Source organism: Petromyzon marinus, chromosome 67, assembly GCF_048934315.1.
Source record: "Petromyzon marinus isolate PM22_M1 ecotype Great Lakes invasive population chromosome 67, UKy_Petmar_22M1.pri1.0, whole genome shotgun sequence".
NCBI classification, from domain to species: Eukaryota; Metazoa; Chordata; class Hyperoartia; order Petromyzontiformes; family Petromyzontidae; genus Petromyzon; species Petromyzon marinus.
The window spans coordinates 3,765,515-3,791,836 of record NC_133733.1 but is presented as its reverse complement, the minus strand read 5'-3'; the positions used below and the strand labels follow the sequence as shown (position 1 = coordinate 3,791,836).

General features: G+C 51.2%; 1 protein-coding gene across 1 annotated transcript in view; it reads right to left on the bottom strand.

The window, feature by feature from the left end:
- The window catches only part of LOC142906574 (dynein axonemal heavy chain 2-like), a 47,465-nt gene that overhangs the window by 15,428 nt on the left and 5,715 nt on the right, over positions 1-26,322 (bottom strand). The window contains exon 2 of the mRNA XM_076054705.1: positions 7,189-7,292. Within this exon, the coding sequence (XP_075910820.1) occupies positions 7,189-7,292 (104 nt within the window). The remainder of the gene's footprint in view (positions 1-7,188; positions 7,293-26,322) is intronic.

The window sequence follows — 26,322 nt, the reverse complement described above, 5'->3', positions numbered from 1 at the left end:
CACTCATGCACGTACACACACACTCACTCATGCACGTACACACACACACTCACTCATGCACGTACACACAGACTCACTCATGCACGTACACACACACACTCACTCATGCACGTACACACACACACTCACTCATGCACGTACACACACACACACTCACTCATGCACGTACACACACTCACTCATGCACGTACACACACACTCACTCATGCACGTACACACACACACTCACTCATGCACGTACACACACACACTCACTCATGCACGTACACACACACTCACTCATGCACGTACACACACACACTCACTCATGCACGTACACACACACTCACTCATGCACGTACACACACACTCACTCATGCACGTACACATACACTCACTCATGCACGTACACACACACACTCACTCATGCACGTACACACACACTCACTCATGCACGTACACACACACTCATGCACGTACACACACACTCACTCATGCACGTACACACACACACTCACTCATGCACGTACACACACACTCACTCATGCACGTACACACACACACTCACTCATGCAGGTACACACACACACTCACTCATGCACGTACACACACACTCACTCATGCACGTACACACACACACTCACTCATGCACGTACACACACACTCACTCATGCACGTACACACACACTCACTCATGCACGTACACACACACACTCACTCATGCACGTACACACACACTCACTCATGCACGTACACACACACTCACGCATTCACGTACACACACACTCACTCATGCACGTACACACACACTCACTCATGCACGTACACACACACTCACTCATGCACGTACACACACACTCACTCATGCACGTACACACACACACACTCATGCACGTACACACACACACTCACTCATGCAAGTACACACACACACTCACTCATGCACGTACACACACACTCACTCATGCACGTACACACACACACTCACTCATGCACGTACACACACACACACACTCATGCACTGACACACACACTCACTCATGCACGTACACACACACTCACTCATGCACGTACACACACACACTCGCTCATGCACGTACACACACACACTCACTCATGCACGTACACACACACTCACTCATGCACGTACACACACACTCACTCATGCACGTACACACACACTCACTCATGCACGTACACACACACTCACTCATGCACGTACACACACACACTCACTCATGCACGTACACACACACTCACTCATGCACGTACACACACACTCACTCATGCACGTACACACACACACACTCACTCATGCACGTACACACACACTCACTCAAGCACGTACACACACACACTCACTCATGCACGTACACACACACTCACTCATGCACGTACACACACACACTCACTCATGCACGTACACACACACTCACTCATGCACGTACACACACACTCACGCATTCACGTACACACACACTCACTCATGCACGTACACACACACTCACTCATGCACGTACACACACACTCACTCATGCACGTACACACACACTCACTCATGCACGTACACACACACACACTCATGCACGTACACACACACACTCACTCATGCAAGTACACACACACACTCACTCATGCACGTACACACACACTCACTCATGCACGTACACACACACACTCACTCATGCACGTACACACACACACACACTCATGCACTGACACACACACTCACTCATGCACGTACACACACACTCACTCATGCACGTACACACACACACTCGCTCATGCACGTACACACACACACTCACTCATGCACGTACACACACACTCACTCATGCACGTACACACACACTCACTCATGCACGTACACACACACTCACTCATGCACGTACACACACACTCACTCATGCACGTACACACACACACTCACTCATGCACGTACACACACACTCACTCATGCACGTACACACACACTCACTCATGCACGTACACACACACACACTCACTCATGCACGTACACACACACTCACTCAAGCACGTACACACACACACTCACTCATGCACGTACACACACACACGCACATCGCGGCGGAGGGGTTGTACGATCCACGCTCGCCTGCACCCCCCACAACCCCCCCCCCATTCCGCTATCCTCCACTCGACCCATTTTCTTCATTCTACCAGGAAACGTACAGAGACGCACAGAGACCCATAGAGACCCATAGAGACCCATAGAGACACACAGAGACACATGGAGACCCATAGAGACACTCAGGACGCACAGAGACCCATAGAGACCCATAGAGACCCGTACAGAGACACATGGAGACCAATAAAGACACTCAGGACGCACAGAGACCCATAGAGACACACAGAAACCCATAGAGACCCATAGAGACCCATAGCGACACACAGAGACACATGGAGACCAATAAAGACACTCAGGACGCACAGAGACCCATAGAGACACACAGAGACGCACAGAGACGCACAGAGACCCATAGAGACCCATAGAGACACACAGAGACACATGGAGACCCATAGAGACACTCAGGACGCACAGAGACCCATAGAGACACACAGAGACGCACAGAGACGCACAGAGACCCATAGAGACCCATAGAGACACACAGAGACACATGGAGACCCATAGAGACACTCAGGACGCACAGAGACCCATAAAGACACACAGAGACACATAGAAACCCATAGAGACCCATAGAGACCCATAGCGACACACAGAGACACATGGAGACCCATAAAGACACTCAGGACGCACAGAGACCCATAGAGACACACAGAGACACATAGAGACCCATAGAGACCGATAGAGACCCGTACAGACAGAGACACATGGAGACCCATAAAGACACTCAGGATGCACAGAGACCCATAGAGACACACAGAGGCACATAGAGACCCATAGAGACCCATAGAGACCCGTATAGACAGAGACACATGGAGACCTATAGAGACACTCAGGACGCACAGAGACCCATAGAGACACACAGAGACACATAGAGACCCATAGAGACCCGTACAGACAGAGACACATGGAGACCCATAGAGACACTCAGGACGCACAGAGACCCATAGAGACACACAGAGACACATGGAGACCCGTAGAGACACACAGAGACACACGGAGACCCATAGAGACACACAGACACGCAGAGACACAGAGAGACACATAGAGACACACAGAGACACATAGAGACACACAGAGACCCGTAGAGACACATAGAGACACACAGAGACCCGTAGAGACACATAGAGACACATAGAGACCCGTAGAGACACACAGAGACACATAGAGACACATAGAGACCCACAAAGACACACAGAGACACATAGAAACACACAGAGACCCGTAGAGACACATAGAGACACATAGAGACCCGTAGAGACACATAGAGACACATAGAGACCCGTAGAGACACATAGACACTCATAGAGACACATAGAGACACATAGAGACCCGTAGAGGCACATAGAGACACATAGATACCCGTAGAGACACATAGAGACACGCAAATACCCACGGAGACCCATAGAGACACACAGAGACACACAGAGTCACATGGAGACGCATAGAGTCACATAGAGACACACAGAGATGAATAGAGACGCACATAGATAGGTAGAGACCCATAGACTACACTAAAACTAAACGATGTTTCATTGTTCCAGGTAAGGTCCCCACTGCTCAGCTGCTGCGAGCCTCTTTCGTCAAAAGCGACCGTGGCCACCACAAAGTGATCGCAGTTCAACAAAGTGGCGGCTTCATCATCGTCGTCGTCGTTATAATCGCGTGGAAATGTCGAAGCAGCAGGCAAATATCAATGAGCGCGTGACGTCGTTTGTGAATGTGGATGGGAGAAACCGGAGGAGCCGGGGAAGAAAACAATCCACGCGAGAGAGAGAGAGAGACAGAGAGAAAGACGCAGACTTCAAATATACAGCAGCAGCAGCAGCAGGCGTCGTCAGGGTCGGGATCGAACCCACGGACCTCCTGCGTACCAGGCGAGGTAGTTAACATCTCCTAGCCACCGTGATGATGATGAGAAAACGAGAGACACGCAGACTCCAAATATACAGCAGGTGCCAGAGTCGAGATCGAACCCACGACCTCCTGTACACCAGGCGAGGTAGTTAACATCTCCTAGCCACCGTGATGATGATGATGATGAGAGAGAGAGAGACACGCAGACTTCAAATATACAGCAGCAGCAGGCGTCGTCAGGGTCGGGATCGAACCCACGACCTCCTGCGTACCAAGCGAGGTAGTTAACATCTCCTAGCCACCGTGATGATGATGATGATGAAAGAGAGACGCAGACTCCAAATCTACAGCAGAAGCAGGCGTCGTCAGGGTCGGGATCGAACCCACGGACCTCCTGTACACCAGGCGAGGTAGTTAACATCTCCTAGCCACCGTGATGATGATGATGATGAGATTGAGAAACACAAACTCCAAATATACAGCAGCAGACGTCGTCAGGGTCGGGATCGAACCCACGTACTCCTGCGTACCAGGCGAGGTAGTCAACATCTCCTAGCCACTCCCCCCCACGTTGCAACATACACGACCACGTCTCTATGCTAGGTTCTACAGTGACGTACCGGATCAGTGTGCTCTACCACAGACGAGTAAGCAACAGCAGCAGCATCCACAACAACAACAACAACCCACACCTCTTTCCCATATTCTTGTGCGGGGAAATTGAGTTTTCAGGTCCAGTACGGCGTACAGCCGTTTAAAAAAAAAAATGTAAGTACATTCTGTATCAATTTTTTTTTGTGTTTCTCCCCTTGCGATGCGACGTTGTGGGATGGACGTCGAGATTTACGAGCGGCACACGGGGTGACCGACATGGTCTGAATTGTTTTGTGTTTCTCCCCTTGCGATGCGACGTTGTGGGATGGACGTCGAGATTTACGAGCGGCACACGGGGTGACCGACATGGTCTGAATTGTTCTGTAATAAAGTAAGGGCGCTGATAAGCAGGTAGCGGACCTGTGCACTCCACCACAGATGACAAAGCAACGGTAACAACAACAACAGCAACAACAACAACAAGATCCTCTGGCCATTTGCTTTGGCGAGGGTCAGCGTGCAGGTTGCACACTCCCCATGCCCACCGTCACTTTGTTTTCATCGCTTGATTTCGGTGATCTGGACAAGGTACGGTCAAGCCGTGCATGTGTGTCGCAGTTAGCGGAGTTAGCCCGGTTGACGTTCATATTCTTAGCTCTTTCGGTAGAGTCACGTTGAAGGGAAACAATCAAATAATAAAATATATATAAAACAATAAACTTTCATCTAAATTGCCTCGTGGTTTTTATTGTTTGACTTGCAGCGTTGATACCCGGTGCTTTTTTTTATTATTTTGCACGCTTTTATTCTGTTGTTGCATCCTCAAATCTTGTAACTTAATGTTAACCCACTTCCCAATGTGGTATCGACTGTAAACTTGCTATACTCACGTCATACTGATGACAATAACTATATTCTGTCATAAAATAAATAAATAAAAATATGATTTCGATTTAAAGCTTTCGTGACTGCAAGGATTCAGCTCCAGCGCTGTCCTACCAGACAGTCTCGTCCCTTCGCCTGATGAAGGCTGCTTGTGTTGTGGCCGAAACGTCGTGAGAATTTTATTGTGTTATTTTATTTTATCAATTTATTATTTTATTCTCATTCTACGTGGTGGTGGTGACTTTACCGAAAGAACCAAAGAAGAAAAAAATATATAATATTTTTTAATTTCGATTTAAAGCTTTCGTGACTGCAAGGATTCATCTTCTTTGGTTCTTTCGGTAAAGTCACCACCACCACGTAGAATGAGAATAAAATAATAAATTGATAAAATAAAATAACACAATAATATTCTCACGACGTTTCGGCCACAACACAAGCGGCCTTCATCAGGTGAAGGGGACGAGACTGTCTGGTAGGACAGCGCTGGAGTGAGAAAGCCACGCTGAGATCGCGACCTTTAAGCTGTGTGAGAAGAAACAAAGCGCCTTGACAAAGGAATTAGCATAGAATTTAGCATTGAAATGGCTGAGTGATTAGCTTGTGACTGGTCACAGAAAAGGCTATGTTAAAGTGAAAGCATACACATCCGCAAAGGCACCCCTTAACATAACCTTTCCTGTGACCAGTCACAAGCTAATCACTCAGCCATTTCAATGCTAAATTCTATGCTAATTCCTTTGTCAAGGCGCTTTGTTTCTTCTCACACAGCTTAAAGGTCGCGATCTGAGCGTGGCTTTGTTCGCTCCAGCGCTGTCCTCCAGACAGTCTCGTCCCTTCACCTGATGAAGGCCGCTTGTGTTGTGGCCGAAAGGTCGTGAGAATATTATTGTGTTATTTTATTTCATCAATGTATTATTTTATTCTCATTCTACGTGGTGGTGACTTTACCGAAAGAACCAAAGAAGATGAATCATTGCAGTCACGAAAGCTTTAAATCGCAAAGAAAATATTTTTAAGCGATCTTTTTAATCATAATAAAAGTTTTTGGGTTAGATCGCGTTTATTTATAAATGTGTCGTAACCCTCCACCACCCGACACGGCCAATCAGCAAAAAAAGTGTCACGTTGACAAAAGACAATTCACTACTTTAGCCCACCGGTGTGTTGAAGAGTGAATCCACATTTACAGTTTGAGTACTAAAGTAGTGAATTGTCTTTTGTCAACGTGACACTTTTTTTTGCTGATTGGCCGTGTCGGGTGGTGGAGGGTTACGACACATTTATAAATAAACGCGATCTAACCCAAAAACCTTTATTATGAATAACATTGGTCGTGAAAGCCTTCTACGTGTTAAACTGATCTCTTTAATACGTTACGTGTGCGGCTTGCCTGCAACTGTCCACGCTCAACTCACGTTGGCTGTCAATCACCGCGGTCCCCTTACGTCATGGCCAAGCTTCGGGGCCACTTCCTGCCGTCGTGGTGGAGTTCTGCCAATTACCATTACTCGTACGGTACATTTCATGAAAGCGTGTTTTAAAATTTTGTTTTTTGTTTTTAAATATTACTTATTTCTGGAAGGTCTTTGCTGGTTCTTCCTGGATGTTTGTGCCCCGCGTCGCCGCGTTAAGGCGCCCTGGTTGTTGCGGTTGCACCCGAGCCAAAAGGCCGCACGGCTCACTGGGGGCCCACGCCCCGTGAATGAAACGGAAACCTTCCGTACCTCTCCCTCATCGCGGGATTCCTCAGGTGGGCGATCAGCGGCATGGTCCTCCTGAACTGCTCCAGCCTCGCCTTGGTGCTGCTCACCACCTCCCAGCTCGTGTCCTTCGTGGAGGGTGACAAGGGAGGAGGTGAGAAGGAGGGGGGGTGGGGGGTGGGTGGGGTGAGATGGAGGAGGTGAGATGGAGGGGGTGAGATGGACGGTGGGGGGGGTGGGGTGAGATGGAGGATGGAGGAGGTGAGATGGAGGTGGGGGGGGGGGTGAGATGGAGGGGGTGAGATGGAGGAGGTGAGATGGAGGAGGTGAGATGGAGGGGGAGTGAGATGGAGGAGGTGAGATGGAGGATGGAGGGGGTGAGATGGAGGAGGTGAGATGGAGGGGGTGAGATGGAGGGGGTGAGATGGAGGATGGAGGGGGTGAGATGGAGGAGGTGAGATGGAGGGGGTGAGATGGAGGATGGAGGGGGTGAGATGGAGGAGGTGAGATGGAGGGGGTGAGATGGACGGTGGGGGGGGTGGGGTGAGATGGAGGATGGAGGAGGTGAGATGGAGGTGGGGGGGGGGTGAGATGGAGGGGGTGAGATGGAGGAGGTGAGATGGAGGAGGTGAGATGGAGGGGGGAGTGAGATGGAGGAGGTGAGATGGAGGATGGAGGGGGTGAGATGGAGGAGGTGAGATGGAGGGGGTGAGATGGACGGTGGGGGGGGTGGGGTGAGATGGAGGATGGAGGAGGTGAGATGGAGGTGGGGGGGGGGTGAGATGGAGGGGGTGAGATGGAGGAGGTGAGATGGAGGAGGTGAGATGGAGGGGGGAGTGAGATGGAGGAGGTGAGATGGAGGATGGAGGGGGTGAGATGGAGGAGGTGAGATGGAGGGGGTGAGATGGAGGGGGGGGTGAGATGGAGGAGGTGAGATGGAGGTGAGATGGAGGGGGGGTGAGATGGAGAAGGTGAGATGGAGGAGGTGAGATGGAGGGGGGGGGGGGGTGAGATGGAGGAGGTGAGATGGATGATGGAGGGGGTGAGATGGAGGGGGTGAGATGGAGGAGGTGAGATGGAGGAGGTGAGATGGAGGGGGTGAGATGGAGGAGGTGAGATGGAGGGTGTAAGATGGAGGGGGTGAGATGGAGGTGTGAGATGGAGGAAGTGAGATGGAGGAGGTGAGATGGAGGAGGTGAGATGGAGGGGGTGAGATGGAGGGGGTGAGATGGAGGGGGTGAGATGGAGGGGGTAAGATGGAGGAGGCGAGATGGAGGAGGTGAGATGGAGGAGGTGAGATGGAGGGGGTGAGATGGAGGGGGTGAGATGGAGGTGAGATGGAGGAGGTGAGATGGAGGAGGTGAGTTGGAGGGGGGGTGAGATGGAGGGGGTGAGATGGAGGATGTGAGATGGAGGGGGTGAGATGGAGGAGGTGAGATGGAGGGGGTGAGATGGAGGGGGTGAGATGGAGGTGAGATGGAGGTGAGATGGAAGAGGTGAGATGAAGGAGGTGTGAGATGGAGGAGGTGAGATGGAGGAGGTGAGATAGAGGAGGTGAGATGGAGGAGGTGAGATGGAGGTGAGATGGAGGGGGTGAGATGGAGGAGGTGAGATGGAGGAAGTGAGATGGAGGATGTGTGAGATAGAGGGGGTGAGATGGAGGGGGTGAGATGGAGGGGGTGAGATGGAGGAGGTGAGATGGAGGAGGTGTGAGATGGAGGGGGTGAGATGGAGGAGGTGAGATGGAGGAGGTGAGATGGAGGGGGGGTGAGATGGAGGGGGTGAGATGGAGGAGGTGAGATGGAGGAGGTGAGATGGAGGGGGTGAGATGGAGGAGGTGAGATGGAGAAGGTGAGATGGAGGAGGTGAGATGGAAGAGGTGAGATGGAGGGGGTGAGATGGAGTAGGTGAGATGGAGGGGGTGAGATGGAGGAGGTGAGGTGAGGGGGTGGGATGGAAGAGCAGTAGCCAAATACTTATGGACGCGTAGAGGCACGCATAGAGACCCACAGAGATGAATAGACACCCATAGAGACACATGGAGACCCACACAGATGCACGGAGTTGAATAGACACCCATAGATATACATGGAGACCCATGAACTAAACTAAAATTAACTCTTTTACTTTAACAGGTAAGGCCTCACTACTGAGAAGCGCGTCTGGCCATCACGAATGACAGCTCAACCAATTGGGTGGCTTATCGTCATTATCATCATCATCATCATCGTCACGTGGAAGTTTATAGCATTAGCCACGACCTCCTGTACACCAGGCGAGGTAGTCAACATCTCCTAGCCACCGTGATGATGATGATGATGATGAGAGAGCGACACGCAGACTCCAAATATACAGCAGGAGGCGTCAGGGGTCGGGATCGAACCCAAGACCTCCTGCGCATCAGGCGAGGTAGTCAACATCTCCTAGCCACCGTGATGATGATGAGAGAGAGAGGAGAGAGACAGGGCAAGGGACACGTGGTTTGCCAGATCTAGCTCTGTGGTGTCTACTCACAATCACTCACCCAATCCACCCTCACCCACTCACTCACACCACTCACCAACCACACACTCACCCAACCACTCACTCACCCACACCCAACCACTCACCCCACACCACTCACCCCACCCACACTCACCCAACCACTCACCAACCACTCACCCAACCACTCACCAACCACTCACTCAACCCACTCACTCCACCCACTCACTCACCCAACCACTCACTCACCCACTCACCCAACCACACACCCACCACACTCACCCAATCACCCGACCACTCACTCACCACCACCACTCACACCCAACACTCACTCACCCAACCACTCACTCACCACCACTCACCCACCCACTCACCCAACCACTCACTCACCCAACCACTACTCACCCACTTACCCAACCACTCACCCAACCACTCACCCAATCACCCGACCACTCACTCACCCACTCACCAAACCACTCACCCAACCACTTACTCACCCACTCAACCAACCACTCACCCAACCACTCACTCACCCAATCACCCGACCACTCACTCACCCAACCACTCACTCACCCACTCACCCAACAACTCACCCACTCACCCAACTACTCACTCACCCAACCACTCACTCACCCAACCACTCACTCACCCAACCACTCACTCACCCAACCACTCACTCACCCAACCACTCACCCAACCACTCACTTACCAAACCACTCAGTTACTGACCCAACCACTCACTCACCCAATCACCCAACCACTCACTCACCCACTCACCCAACCACACACTCACCCAACCACTCACCCAATCACCCGACCACTCACTCACCCAACCACTCACTCACCCCACTCACCCAACCACTCACCCAGCCACTTACTCACCCACTCAACCAACCACTCACCCAACCACTCACCCAACCACTCACCCAATCACCCGACCACCCACTCACCCAACCACTCACCCAGCCACTTACCCACTCAACTAACCACTCACCCAACCACTCACTCACCCACTCACCCAACCACTCACTCACCCACTTACCCACTCACCCAACCACTCAGTCACTCACTCACCCACTCACCCAACCACTCAGTCACTCACCCACCCACTCACCCAACCACATTCACCGCAGAGGCGGCTCTGTGGTGAATGTGGGGGGACCCCCCCCCCTCTCTACCCCCCCCCCCACCTCCTTTGTGTTTCTCTTTGCTATTATCAAAACGAGATTTGAACAGGACCCAGTACGACTTCCCCTTCTTCTTAACGCACATTACTGCGGGGGGTAGGGTGGGTAAGGGGCCGTCCATAAATGACGTCACGCGATTTTTGACGATTTTTGACCCCCCCCCCCCCCACTTCGTCACACGGCGTCACAAAAAGTCAGACACCCCCCCCTCAAATATGACGTCACAAAGCTCTGCCCCCGCCCCCCCCCCAAAAAAAATATATAAAACATGCTTCAAATCGCTTTGAACTATTGTCATTGTAGTTGCGTATTTAATGTGGTGGCGCTGCACTCTGATGTTGTAGGAGAAAACATTTAGTAAAGAGTCTATTCAATTAACGTGTTGTCTGTAGTTATTTATAAAGTTGCGCATTTTGATGTGACGTCACGTTTCTCAAACCCCCCCTCCCCCCTCCCCCTTCGTCACACATCGTCACAAATGTCTGACCACCCCCACCCCCACCACCACCCCATAGGTGCGTGACGTCATTTATGGACGGCCCCTTAAGGTGGTCAAAGTGAAATGTAGACTACAGGAGAAAAAAAAATGCAGCGACCCATTTTAAAATAAATAAATAAATATATCTTCTTTGGTTCTTTCGGTAAAGTCACCACCACGTAGAATGAGAATAAAATAATAAATTGATAAAATAAAATAACACAATAAAATTCTCACGACGTTTCGGGCCACAACACAAGCGGCCTTCATCAGGTGAAGGGACGAGAGTTTTATTGTGTTATTTCATTTCATCAATTTATTCTCATTCTACGTGGTGGTGGTGACTTTACCGAAAGAACCAAAGAAGATGAATCCTTGCAGTCACGAAAGCTTTAAATCGAAAAATAAATATATATATAAAAAACTCGAGAAGATTTAAATTGAGACCTCCGAAATGGGGAGGGGGAAAAACACGAAATCGCGATCACAATTTTCGGCCACTCGGCCATTCTCAGAACTTTTAAAGGTTGCTTTGTGAGCGCCGCTGTGATAATGCGTTTGTGCAATGTGCCGCGTGCGTACGTGTGGTGTGTGTATCGTGTGATGTGTGTATCGTGTGATGTGTGTCATGTGATGTGTGTCATGTGATGTGTGTATGGTGTGATGTGTGTGTGTGATGTGTGTATCATGTGATGTGTGCATCGTGTGATGTGTGTAACGTGTGATGTATGTATGGTGTGATGTGTGTGTGATGTGTATCGTGTGATGTGTGTATGGTGTGATGTGTGTATGGTGTGATGTGTATATGGTGTGATGTGTGTATCGTGTGATGTGTGTGTGTGATGTGTGTATCGCGTGATGTGTCTCGTGTGATGTGTGTATCGTGTGATGTGTGTATGGTGTGATGTGTGTGTGTGATGTGTGTATCATGTGATGTGTGCATCGTGTGATGTGTGTATCGTGTGATGTGTGTATGGTGTGATGTGTGTATCGTGTGATGTGTGTATCGTGTGATGTGTGTATCATGTGATGTGTCTCGTGTGATGTGTGTGTGTGTGATGTGTGTATCGTGTGATGTGTGTATGGTGTGATGTGTGTAACGTGTGATGTGTGTGTGATGTGTGTATGGTGTGATGTGTGTATGGTGTGATGTGTGTATCGTGTGATGTGTGTATCGTGTGATGTGTGTATCGTGTTATGTGTGTATCGTGTGATGTGTGTGTGTGATGTGTGTATGGTGTGATGTGTGTATGGTGTGATGTGTGTATGGTGTGATGTGTGTGTGTGATGTGTGTATGGTGTGATGTGTGTACGGTGTGATGTGTGTGTATCGTGTGATGTGTGTATCGTGTGATGTGTGTGTCGCGTGATGTGTCTCGTGTGATGTGTGTATGGTGTGATGTGTGTATCGTGTGATGTGTGTATCGTGTGATGTGTGTGTCGTGTGATGTGTGTATGGTGTGATGTGTGTATCGTGTGATGTGTGTATCGTGTGATGTGTGTATGGTGTGATGTGTATATCGTGTGATGTGTGTATCGTGTGATGTGTGTATGGTGTGATGTGTGTATCGTGTGATGTGTGTATGGTGTGATGTGTGATGTGTGTGTCGTGTGTATCGCGTGGTGTGTAACGTGTGATGTGTGTATCGTGTGATGTGTGTAACGTGTGATGTGTGTATCGTGTGATGTGTGTATGGTGTGATGTGTGTATCGTGTGATGTGTGTATGGTGTGATGTGTATATCGTGTGATGTGTGTGTATCGTGTGATGTGTGTCTCGTGTGATGTGTGTGTGTGATGTGTGTATGGTGTGATGTGTGTATCGCGTGATGTGTGTATCGCGTGATGTATATCGCGTGATGTGTGTATCGTGTGATGTGTGTATGGTGTGATGTGTGTATGGTGTGATGTGTGTATGGTGTGATGTGTGTATCGTGTGATGTGTGTCTCGTGTGATGTGTATCGTGTGTTGTGTGTATAGTGTGATGTGTGTATGGTGTGATGTGTGATGTGTGTGTCGTGTGTATCGCGTGGTGTGTAACGTGTGATGTGTGTATCGTGTGATGTGTGTGTCGTGTGATGTGTGTGTCGTGTGATGTGTGTAACGTGTGATGTGTGTATGATGTGCGTATGTATGCATGATGATGTGTGTGATGTGTGTATGATGTGTGTATGATGTTTGTGTATGGTGTGATGTGTATGTGCGTGTGTCTGAAAATTGAGATCAGCTTGCATGTGCTTGCGTGTGATGTGTGTGTGTGATGTGTATGATGTGTGTATGTATGATGTGTGTATGTGTGTAGGATCTGTGTATATGATGTGTGTATCATGCGTGTGTATGTATGTGTGTATGTATGTATGTGTGTTTATATGATGCGTGTGTATGATGTGTGTATATGATGTGTGTATGTGTATGTATGTATGTATGATGCGTGTCGTGTGTGTGTGTGTATGATTTATATATCGTGTGATGTTTGTGTACCAGTTGTACCCCCCCCCCCCCTTACCGTGCCAGGCTAGGTGCACCAGCTCACGAGACAGACCAGCAGGTGCCATGGGTCATGCCGACTGAGATGACTGGCAGATACACCACCAGCTGTACCCCCCTACTGTGCCAGGCTAGGTGCACCAGACCACGGGACAGACCCAGCAGGTGCCATAGGTCGCACGACTGAGATGACTGACAGATGCACCACCAGCTGTACCTCCCTACCGTGCCAAGCTAGGTGCACCAAGTCACGGGACAGACCCAGCAGGTTGACTGAGATGACTGACAGCTGTACCCCCCCCATACTGTGTAACCACCACCACCACCCACACTCTCAACAACTACAACCCACCACCTCGGACAGCACAGGGGGAAAAAAAAGAGTCCAGAATTACGCAGCCTCATTCTCTGCCTTTGCTGCCATCATCATCATCGCCATCAACATCATCATCGCCATAATCATCATCGCTATCATCATCGCTATCATCATCGCAATCATCATCGCCATCATCATCGCCATCATCATCATCGCCATCATCATCGCTATCATCATCGCCATCATCATCATCATTGCCATCATCATCATCGCCATCATCATCATCGCCATCATCATCATCGCCATCATCATCATCACCATCATCATCATCATCGCCATCATCATCGTCATTGCCATCATCGTCATCGCCATCATCATCGTCATCGCCATCATCATCGTCATCGCCATCATCATCGCTATCATCATCACCATCATCATCGCCATCATCATCGCCATCATCATCGCCATCGCCATCATCATCGTCATCGCCATAATCATCGCTATCATCATCACCATCATCATCGCCATCATCATTGCCATCATCATCATCATCGCCATCATTTTCATCATCATCATCATCGCCATCATCATCATCGCCATCATCATCGTCATAATCGCCATCATCATCACTATCATCATCGCTATCATCATCATCATCATTGCCATCATCATCGCCATCATCATAGCCATCATCATCGCCATCATCATTGTCATCATCATCATCATCGCCATCATCGCCATTATCATCACCATCATCATCATCTCTGCGTCAACGTGGTGAGGTGGTTGTGAGTAGGGACCAGTAAAGAAAGCCGAAGTAACTTAAAATGTTTTTTGTTGTACCAGGTGAGAGGCACCGTGCTGAATGGAGACTCGCAGACTCACACGGAGACCCACAGACTCACACAGAGACCCATAGACTCACACAGAGACCCAAAGACTCACACAGAGACCCACAGACTCACACAGAGACCCACAGACTCACACAGAGACCCACAGACTCACACACAGACCCAAAGACTCACACAGAGACCCACAGACTCACACAGAGACCCACAGACTCACACAGAGACCCATAGACTCACACAGAGACCCACAGACTCACACATAGACCCACAGACTCACACAGAGACCCACAGACTCACACAGAGACCCACAGACTCACACACAGACCCAAAGACTCACATAGAGACCCACTGACTCACACAGAGACTCATAGACTCACACAGAGACCCATAGACTCACACAGAGACCCACAGACTCACACAGAGACCAAAAGACTCACACAGAGACCCACAGACTCACACAGAGATCCACAAACTCACACAGATACCCAAAGATTCACACAGAAACCCACAGACTCACACAGAGACCCACAGACTCACACAGAGACCCAAAGACTCACACAGAGACCCACAGACTCACACATAGACCCACAGACTCACACAGAGACCCACAGACTCACACAGAGACCCACAGACTCACACAGAGACCCAAAGACTCACACAGAGACCCACAGACTCACACACAGACCCACAGACTCACACAGAGACCCAAAGACTCACACAGAGACCCACAGACTCACACAGAGACCCACAGACTCATACAGAGACCCACAGACTCACACAGAGACCCACAGACTCACACAGAGACCCACAGACTCACACAGAGACCCACAGACTCACACAGAGACCCACAGACTCACACAGAGACCCACAGACTCACACAGAGACCCACAGACTCACACAGAGACCCAAAGACTCACACAGAGACCCAAAGACTTGCACAGAGAGCCACAGACTCACACATAGACCCAAAGACTCACACAGAGACCCACAGACTCACACAGAGATGCACAGACTCACACATAGACCCAAAGACTCACACAGAGATGCACAGTCTTACACAGAGACCCACAGACTCACACAGAGACCCACAGACTCAAACAGAGACCCACAGACTCACCACACAGAGACCCACAGACTCACCACACAGAGACCCACAGACTCACCACACAGAGACCCACAGACTCACCACACAGAGACCCACAGACTCACCACACAGAGACCCACAGCCACACCACACAGAGGCACACACACACACAGAGACCCACAGACTCACCACACAGAGACCCACAGACTCACACAGAGACCCACAGACTCACCACACAGAGACCCAAAGACTCACACAGAGACCCACAGAGACTCACACAGAGACCCACACAGACTCACACAGAGACCCACAGACTCACACAGAGATGCACAGACTCACACAGAGACCCACAGACTCACCACACAGAGACCCACAGACTCACACAGAGACTCACAGACTCAAACAGAGACCCACAGACTCACCACACAGAGACCCACAGACTCACCACACAGAGACCCACAGCCACAGCCACACCACATAGAGGCACACACACACATACACAAGTAACATCTTGTCGTGTGTGTGTGCGTGCAGCGGACACCCCAGGGCCTCTGTTAATGACATGGCCGCAGCGTTCCCTCCCTCGCCCTCCTCTCTCTCATCTCAGTGGCGCTGACCCCGTCAAATGAAACGCTGCCACGGTCATCCTCCTCGCCGGCGTAATGCTGGCAACAGACGCGGCGGTGGTGGTGGTGGTGATGGCGGTGGTGGTGATGGTGGTGGTGGTGGCGGTGATGGTGGTGGTGGCGGTGATGATGGTGGTGGCGGTGATGGTGGTGGTGGCGGTGGTGGCGGTGATGGCGGTGATGGCGGTGGTGGTGATGGTGGTGGCGGTGATGGTGGTGGTGGTGGCGGCGGTGATGGTGGTGGTGGTGGCGGCGGTGGTGGTGGTGGTGGTGGTGGCGGCGGTGGTGGTGGTGGTGGCGGTGGTGGTGGTGGGGGCGGTGGTGGTGGTGGTGGTGGCAGTGGTGGCGGTGATGGTGGTGGCGGTGGTGACGGTGGTGGCGGTAGCGGTGGTGGTGGTGATGGTGGTGGTGGCGGTGGTGGTGGTGGTGGTAGTGGTGGCGGTGGTGGTGGTAGTGGCGGTGGTGGTGGTGGTGGTGATGGTGGTGGTGGCGGTGGTGGTGGTAGTGGTGGCGGTGGTGGTGGTAGTGGCGGTGGTGGTGGTGGTGGCGGTGGTGGTGGTGGCGGTGGTGGTGGTGACGGTGGTGGCGGTAGCGGTGGTGGCGACGGTGGTGGTGGTGGTGGCGGTGGCGGTGGTGGTGGTGGTGATGGTGGTGGTGGCGGTGCTAGCGGTGGTGGTAGTGGCCGAAGGGCGGGTCTGGGGGGGCAACGCCCAGCAATCATTCCCCACGCACCGCTGTCTCTGTGTGAGTCTATGGGTCTCTGTGTGGTGAGTCTGTGGGTCTCTGTGTAGTGAGTCTGTGAGTCTCTGTGTGAGTCTGTGGGTCTCTCTGTGAATCTGTGGGTCTATGGGTGGTGAGTCTGTGGGTCTCTGTGTGCGAGTCTGTGGGTCTCTATGCGAGTCTGTGGGTCTCTGTGTAAGTCTATGGGTCTCTGTGTGAGGCTGTGGGTCTCTGTGCGAGCCTGTGGGTCTCTGTGTGAGTCTGTGGGTCTCTGTGTGGTGAGTCTGTGGGTCTCTGTGTGAGTCTGTGGGTCTCTGTGTAGTGGGTCTGTGAGTCTCTGTGTGAGTCTGTGGGTCTCTGTGTGAATCTGTGGGTCTATGGGTGGTGAGTCTGTGGGTCTCTGTGTGGTGAGTTTGTGGGTTTACGTGTGAGTCTGTGGGTCTCTGTTTGAATCTGTGCGTCTCTGTTGTCTCGTTGTGAGTCTGTGCGTCTCCGTGTACAGCGTGGATATTGAACTCCGTTCAATCGCTATGTAGCCAACCGTGCTAATTGGAGATTTGTTGACAGGGGGAAGACCAACAAACTCGGCACAGAGAGAAGTTCTAAAGAGACGAGTTTGTCAATCTGGACGATGATGATGATGACGATGATTTAAAAGTCCCATCACAGCTCCCCGCGTGGATTCCGAATTAGCAGGAGCGTTCCAGACGGCCGCAGTAGCTGCAGCGGCATCTGACAGGGCGACTGAGTGAGTGAGTGTACGTCGTGGTCTACATAGCTGCTGCGACTCGCTAAATAGCACTTGCCCCTAACAGGCTATACGGGCTGACCTTTGTCTGTGTGTGTGTTTGTGTGTGTGTCTGAGTGTTTCAGTTTAACTCGTGGTTTCGTGGTAATTAATTGAAGAGTGGAGGGGTTACCAGCCCCTCGCACCCGTCCAGAGCCCCCGTTTAGCCCCTGTGGTGGACACATATGCCATGAGGGGAGGAGCCAATCAAAATTAGACCTCCCCCCACAGCACTGTCCACGACAGAGTTGCCCATCCGGCACCGCGAGGAGGTAGGGGGTTGTTTTGCCGATGGCTGGGTCATGTAGCCCGCATGCCCAGCCACCGCATGCCGAAACAGCTTTTGTTCGGCCGGATTGAGGGGGCTAAGCGGGCGCGGCACGGGCTAGAGAAGAGATGGAGTGATGTGGTACAGGAGGACGTGGAGCTGAGTGGACTTGCCGATGACCGGTACCAGCGGTGTCAAGATCGGCCTCTGTGGAGGAGGCTCGTGAAGGATGCTACTGGGCAGTTGGAGGTAGTCGCCCTCCAACAACAACGGAGGGCGGAGGAGCGACGCTCAGAACAACGAGCGGAGCGCCGGGTGGCTAAAGCACAGCAGGTTGGCACAGTAGGGGGCACAGGTGGTGCATCAGCCAGTCATCTCAGTCAGTCGACCTGTGGCACCTGGGTCTGCCCCGTGACCTCCTGCCAACGGGCGTTCGACACTTCACGTGGCCTCAGGGTGCACATAGCCTGGCACAAGCGCCGTGGTGACGTCACCGCCACTTAGTGGCGAATGGCGGTTGTTGCTGTTGTTGTCTGAGTGTGTCTGTGTGTCTGTGTGTGTGTGTTTGTGTGTGTGTCTGAGTGTGAGTGTGTCTGTGTGTGTGTCTGTTGAACTTGTTAGGCTCTTTAGGCAATTGAGCCACCGCTCCCCACAAGACACAGACAGAAAAAAGACAAAGATCCCCCGTGTAGCCTTGAGGGACCGCTGGCGCAAGTGCTGTCAGCGAGTAGCAGCAACCCCTGAAGGCTACCGGCACTGTGGCACACGAGGGGGTGGGTGGCCAGCACCACGCCCGGCCGCCTTTGTCTCCCCAGTGGCGATGTTTACTAAACACAGCTACACCAGGTAACTCATTTGAGGCTGAGTCGACCTCGGGGAGCCCCAGGACCGGTTCAGGTAATCGTCACCGCCGGTGTTGGCCGTGAGCGGGAATCGAACCCGGGTCGCCGGGTTCGTAGCGCAGCGTAGCGCTAACCGCTGCACCACCGCTCCTCACTCGCACGCACGTACGCACGCACACACACGCACACACACACACACGCACACACACACACACGCACACACACGCACAGCGCATTGCGAGGAGTGGCAGGCAGGCGGGGGGAGGGGGAGTTCAGTTATCAAGGTCAAGCCGCTCACTCCGTGATGAGTGGGCGAGAAGGAGGAGGAGGAGAAGGAGGTGGTGGTGGTGGATGTTGATGATGATGATGATAGGGAGGAGCATGGATAGAGGGATTACGGTGGCTGGTGGATGACCCTGGGAGGTGACCTACAACCTGCTAATGAAAAGTCACCAGCAGTAGCCTTGGGTGCGAGAGTGCGAAGTGGGGGGGGGGGAGGGTGGGGGGTCTGATTAAAGGGGGGAGGGGGGTGGGGTGGAGAGAGGCAAGCCAGGCGACCCATAGCCTCGTGTAGAGACCCATAGACTCATGTAGAGACCCATAGACTCGTGTGTAGAGACCCATAGACTCGTGTGTAGAGACCCATAGACTCGTGTAGAGACCCATAGACTCGTGTAGAGAGACCCATAGACTCGTGTGTAGAGACCCATAGACTCATGTAGAGACCCATAGACTCGTGTAGAGACCCATAGACTCGTGTAGAGACCCATAGACTCGTGTGTAGAGACCCATAGACTCATGTAGAGACCCATAGACTCGTGTAGAGACCCATAGACTCATGTAGAGACCCATAGACTCGTGTAGAGACCCATAGACTCGTGTGTAGAGACCCAAAGACTCGCATAGAGAGACCCATAGACTCGTGTGGAGACCCATAGACTCGTGTGTAGAGACCCCATAGACTCGTGTGTAGAGACCCAAGACTCGTGTAGAGACCCATAGACTCGTGTGTAGCGACCCATAGACTCGTGTAGAGACCCATAGACTCATGTGGAGAGACCCATAGACTCGTGTAGAGACCCATAGACTCGTGTGTGGAGACCCATAGACTCGTGTAGAGACTCATAGACTCATGTGGAGAGACCCATAGACTCATGTAGAGACCCATAGACTCATGTGGAGAGACCCATAGACTCATGTAGAGACCCATAGACTCGTGTGTGGAGACCCATAGACTCGTGTAGAGACTCATAGACTCGTGTGTAGAGACCCATAGACTCGTGTAGAGACTCATAGACTCGTGTGTAGAGACCCATAGACTCGTGTGTAGAGACCCATAGACTCATGTAGAGACCCATAGACTCGTGTGAAGACCCATAGACTCGTGTGTGGAGACCCATAGACTCACATAGAGACCCATAGACTCGTGTGTAGAGACCCATAGACTCGTGTGTAGAGACCCATAGCCTCGTGTGTAGAGACCCATAGACTCGTGTAGAGAGACTCATAGACTCGTGTGTAGAGACTCATAGACTCGTGTGTAGAGACCCATAGACTCGTGTGTAGACCCATAGACTCGTGTGTAGAGACCCATAGACTCGTGTGGAGAGACCCATAGACTGATGTAGAGACCCATAGACTCGTGTGTAGAGACCCATAGACTCATGTAGAGACCCATAGACTAGTGTGTGGAGACCCATAGACTCGCGTAGAGACCCATAGACTCGTGTAAAGAGACCCATAGACTCGTGTAGAGAGACCCATAGACTCGTGTGTAGAGACCCATAGACTCGTGTGTAGACCCATAGACTCGTGTGTAGAGACCCATAGACTCGTGTGTAGACCCATAGACTCGTGTGGAGACCCATAGACTCGTGTGTAGAGACCCATAGACTCATGTAGAGACCCATAGACTCGTGTGTAGACCCATAGACTCGTGTAGAGACCCATAGACTCGTGTGTAGAGACCCATAGACTCAAGTGTAAAGGCCCATAGACTCGTGTGTAGAGACCCATAGACTCGTGTAGAGAGACCCATAGACTCGTGTGTAGAGACCCATAGACTCGTGTAGAGAGACCCATAGACTCGTGTGTAGAGACCCATAGACTCGTGTGTAGAGACCCATAGACTCGTGTGGAGAGACCCATAGACTCGTGTGTAGAGACCCATAGACTCGTGTGGAGAGACCCATAGACTCGTGTAGAGAGACCCATAGACTCGTGTGTAGACCCATAGACTCGTGTGGAGACCCATAGACTCGCGTAGAGAGACCCATAGACTCGTGTGTAGACCCATAGACTCGTGTGGAGACCCATAGACTCGTGTAAAGACCCATAGACTCATGTAGAGACCCATAGACTCGTGTGTAGACCCATAGACTCGTGTGTAGAGACCCATAGACTCGTGTGTAGAGACCTATAGACTAATGTAGAGACCCATAGACTCGTGTGTAGAGACCCATAGACTCGCGTAGAGACCCATAGACTCGTGTGAAGACCCATAGCCTCGTGTAGAGACCCATAGACTCATGTAGAGACCCATAGCCTCGTGTGTAGAGACCCATAGACTCGTGTAGAGACCCATAGACTCATGTGTAGAGACCCATAGACTCATGTAGAGACCCATAGACTCGTGTGGAGAGACCCATAGACTCATGTAGAGACCTATAGACTCGTGTAGAGACCCATAAACTAGTGTGTAGAGACCCATAGACTCGTGTGTAGAGACCCATAGACTCGTGTGTAGAGACCCATAGACTCGTGTGTAGAGACCCATAGACTCGTGTGTAGAGACCCATAGACTCGTGTAGAGACCCATAGACTCGTGTAGAGAGACCCATAGCCTCGTGTGTAGAGACCCAAGACTCGTGTAGAGACCCATAGACTCGTGTGGAGACCCATAGACTCGCGTAGAGAGACCCAAGACTCGTGTGGAGACCCATAGACTCGTGTGTAGACCCATAGACTCGTGTGGAGACCCATAGACTCGCGTAGAGAGACCCATAGACTCGTGTGTAGACCCATAGACTCGTGTGGAGACCCATAGACTAATGTAGAGACCCATAGACTCATGTGTAGAGACCCATAGACTCATGTAGAGACCCATAGACTCGTGTAGAGACCCATAGACTCGTGTGTAAAGACCCATAGACTCATGTAGAGACCCATAGACTCGTGTGTAGACCCATAGACTCGTGTGTAGAGACCCATAGACTCGTGTGTAGAGACCTATAGACTCGTGTGTAGAGACCCATAGACTCGTGTGTAGAGACCCATAGACTAATGTGTAGAGACCCATAGACTCGTGTGTAGAGACCCAAAGACTCGCATAGAGAGACCCATAGACTCGTGTGGAGAGACCCATAGACTCGTGTGTAGAGACCCATAGACTCGTGTGTAGAGACCCAAAGACTCGCATAGAGAGACCCATAGACTCGTGTGGAGACCCATAGACTCGTGTGTAGAGACCCCATAGACTCGTGTGTAGAGACCCAAGACTCGTGTAGAGACCCATAGACTCGTGTGGAGACCCATAGACTCGTGTGTAGAGACCCATAGACTCATGTAGAGACCCATAGACTCATGTAGAGACCCATAGACTCGTGTGGAGACACATAGCCTCGTGTGTAGAGACCCATAGACTCGTGTAGAGACCCATACACTCGTGTGTAGAGACCCATAGACTCGTGTGTAGACCCATAGACTCGTGTGTAGAGACCCATAGACTCACGTGTAGGGACCCATAGCCTCGTGTAGAGACCCATAGACTCGTGTGTAGAGACCCATAGACTCATGTAGAGACCCATAGACTCGTGTGTAGAGACCATAGACTCGTGTGTACAGACCCATAGACTCGTGTGGAGAGACCCACAGACTCATGTAGAGACCCATAGACTCATGTAGAGACCCATAGACTCGTGTAGAGAGACCCATAGCCTCGTGTGTAGAGACCCAAGACTCGTGTAGCGACCCATAGACTCGTGTGTAGAGACCCATAGACTCATGTAGAGACCCATAGACTCATGTAGAGACCCATTGACTCGTGTGTAGAGACCCATAGACTCATGTAGAGACCCATAGACTCGTGTGTAGAGATCCATAGACTCGTGTAGAGACCCATAGACTCATGTAGAGACCCATAGACTCGTGTGTAGAGACCCATAGACTCGTGTGTGGAGACCCATAGACTCGTGTAGAGACCCATAGACTCGTGTGTAGAGACCCATATACTCGTGTGTAGAGACCCATAGACTCGTGTGGAGACCCATAGACTCGTGTGTGGAGACCCATAGACTCGTGTAGAGACCCATAGACTCGTGTGTAGAGACCCATATACTCGTGTGGAGAGACCCATAGACTCGTGTGTAGAGACCCATAGACTCATGTAGAGACCCATAGACTCGTGCGTAGAGACCCATAGACTCGTGTAGAGACCCATAGACTCACATAGAGACCCATAGACTCACATAGAGACCCATAGACTCGTGTAGAGACCCATAGACTCGTGTAGAGACCCATAGACTCGTGTGGAGAGACCCATAGACTCGTGTGGAGACCCATAGACTCGCGTAGAGAGACCCATAGACTCGTGTGTAGACCCATAGACTCGTGTGTAGAGACCCATAGACTCGTGTGTAGAGACCCATAGACTCATGTAGAGACCCATAGCCTCGTGTGTAGAGACCCATAGACTCATGTAGAGACCCATAGCCTCGTGTGTAGAGACCCATAGACTCATGTAGAGACCCATAGACTCATGTGTAGAGACCCATAGACTCATGTAGAGACCCATAGACTCGTGTAGAGACCCATAGACTCGTGTGTAGAGACCCATAGACTCGTGTGTAGAGACCCATAGACTCGTGTGTAGAGACCCATAGACTCATGTAGAGACCCATAGACTCGTGTGTAGAGACCCATAGACTCATGTAGAGACCCATAGACTCGTGTGGAGACCCATAGACTTATGTAGAGACCCATAGACTCGTGTGTAGAGACCCATAGACTCGTGTGTAGAGACCCATAGACTCATGTAGAGACCCATAGCCTCGTGTGTAGAGACCCATAGACTCGTGTGTAGACTCATAGACTCGTGTGTAGAGACCCATAGACTCGTGTGTAGAGACCCATAGACTCATGTAGAGACCCATAGCCTCGTGTGTAGAGACCCATCGACTCATGTAGAGACCCATAGCCTCGTGTGTAGAGACCCATAGACTCATGTAGAGACCCATAGACTCATGTGTAGAGACCCATAGACTCGTGTAGAGACCCATAGACTCGTGTAGAGACCCATAGACTCGTGTGTAGAGACCCATAGACTCGTGTAGAGACCCATAGACTCGTGTGTAGAGACCCATAGACTCGTGTGTAGAGACCCATAGAACCATGTAGAGACCCATAGACTTGTGTGGAGACCCATAGACTCGTGTGTAGAGACCCATAGACTCGTGTGTAGAGACCCATAGACTCGTGTGTAGAGACCCATAGACTCGTGTGTAGACCCATAGACTCGTGTGTAGAGACCCATAGACTCGTATGGAGACCCATAGACTCGTGTAGAGACCCATAGACTCGTGTGTGGAGACCCAAACACTCGTGTAGAGACCCATAGACTCATGTAGAGACCCATAGACTCGTGTGTAGACCCATAGACTCGTGTGTAGAGACCCATAGACTAGTGTGTGGAGACCCATAGACGCATGTAGAGACCCATAGACTCATGTAGAGACCCATAGACTCGCGCAGAGACCCATAGACTCGTGTGTAGAGACCCATAGAATCCTGTAGAGACCCATAGACTCGTGTGTAGACCCATAGACTCGTGTGTAGAGACCCATAGACTCGTGTGTGGAGACCCATAGACTCGTGTAGAGACCCATAGACTCATGTAGAGACCCATAGACTCGTGTGTAGACCCATAGACTCGTGTGTAGAGATCCATAGACTCGTGTGTAGAGACCCATAGACTCGTGTAGAGACCCATAGACTCGTGTAGAGACCCATAGACTCACATAGAGACCCATAGACTCACATAGAGACCCATAGACTCGTGTAGAGACCCATAGACTCGTGTAGAGACCCATAGCCTCGTGTAGAGACCCATAGACTCGCGTAGAGACCCACAGACTCATGTGGAGAGACCCATAGACTCGTGTGGAGAGACCCATAGACTCGTGTAGAGACCCATAGACTCACGTGTAGAGACCCATAGACTCGTGTAGAGACCCATAGACTCGTGTAGAGACCCATAGACTCGTGTGTAGAGACCCATAGACTCGTGTGTAGAGACCCATAGACTCGTGTGGAGAGACCCATAGACTCGTGTGTAGAGACCCATAGACTCGTGTGTAGAGACCCATAGACTCGTGTGTAGAGACCCATAGACTCGTGTGGAGAGACCCATAGACTCGTGTGTAGAGACCCATAGACTCATGTAGAGACCCATAGACTCGTGTGTAGAGACCCATAGACTCGTGTGTAGAGACCCATAGACTCGTGTAGAGAGACCCATAGACTCGTGTAGAGAGACTCATAGACTCGTGTGTAGAGACTCATAGACTCGTGTGTAGAGACCCATAGACTCGTGTGGAGAGACCCATAGACTCGTGTGTGGAGACCCATAGACTCATGTAGAGACCCATAGACTAATGTAGAGACCCATAGACTCGTGTAGAGACCCATAGACTCGTGTGTAGAGACCCATAGACTAGTGTAGAGACCCATAGACTCATGTAGAGACCCATAGACTCGTGTGTAGACCCATAGACTCATGTAGAGACCCATAGACTCATGTAGAGACCCATAGACTAATGTAGAGACCCATAGACTCGTGTAGAGACCCATAGACTCGTGTAGAGACCCATAGACTCGTGTAGAGACCCATAGACTCATGTAGAGACCCATAGACTCGTGTGTAGAGACCCATAGACTCGCGTAGAGACCCATAGACTCGTGTAGAGACCCATAGACTCGTGTGTAGAGACCCATAGACTCGTGTGTAGAGACCCATAGACTCGTGTGTAGAGACCCAT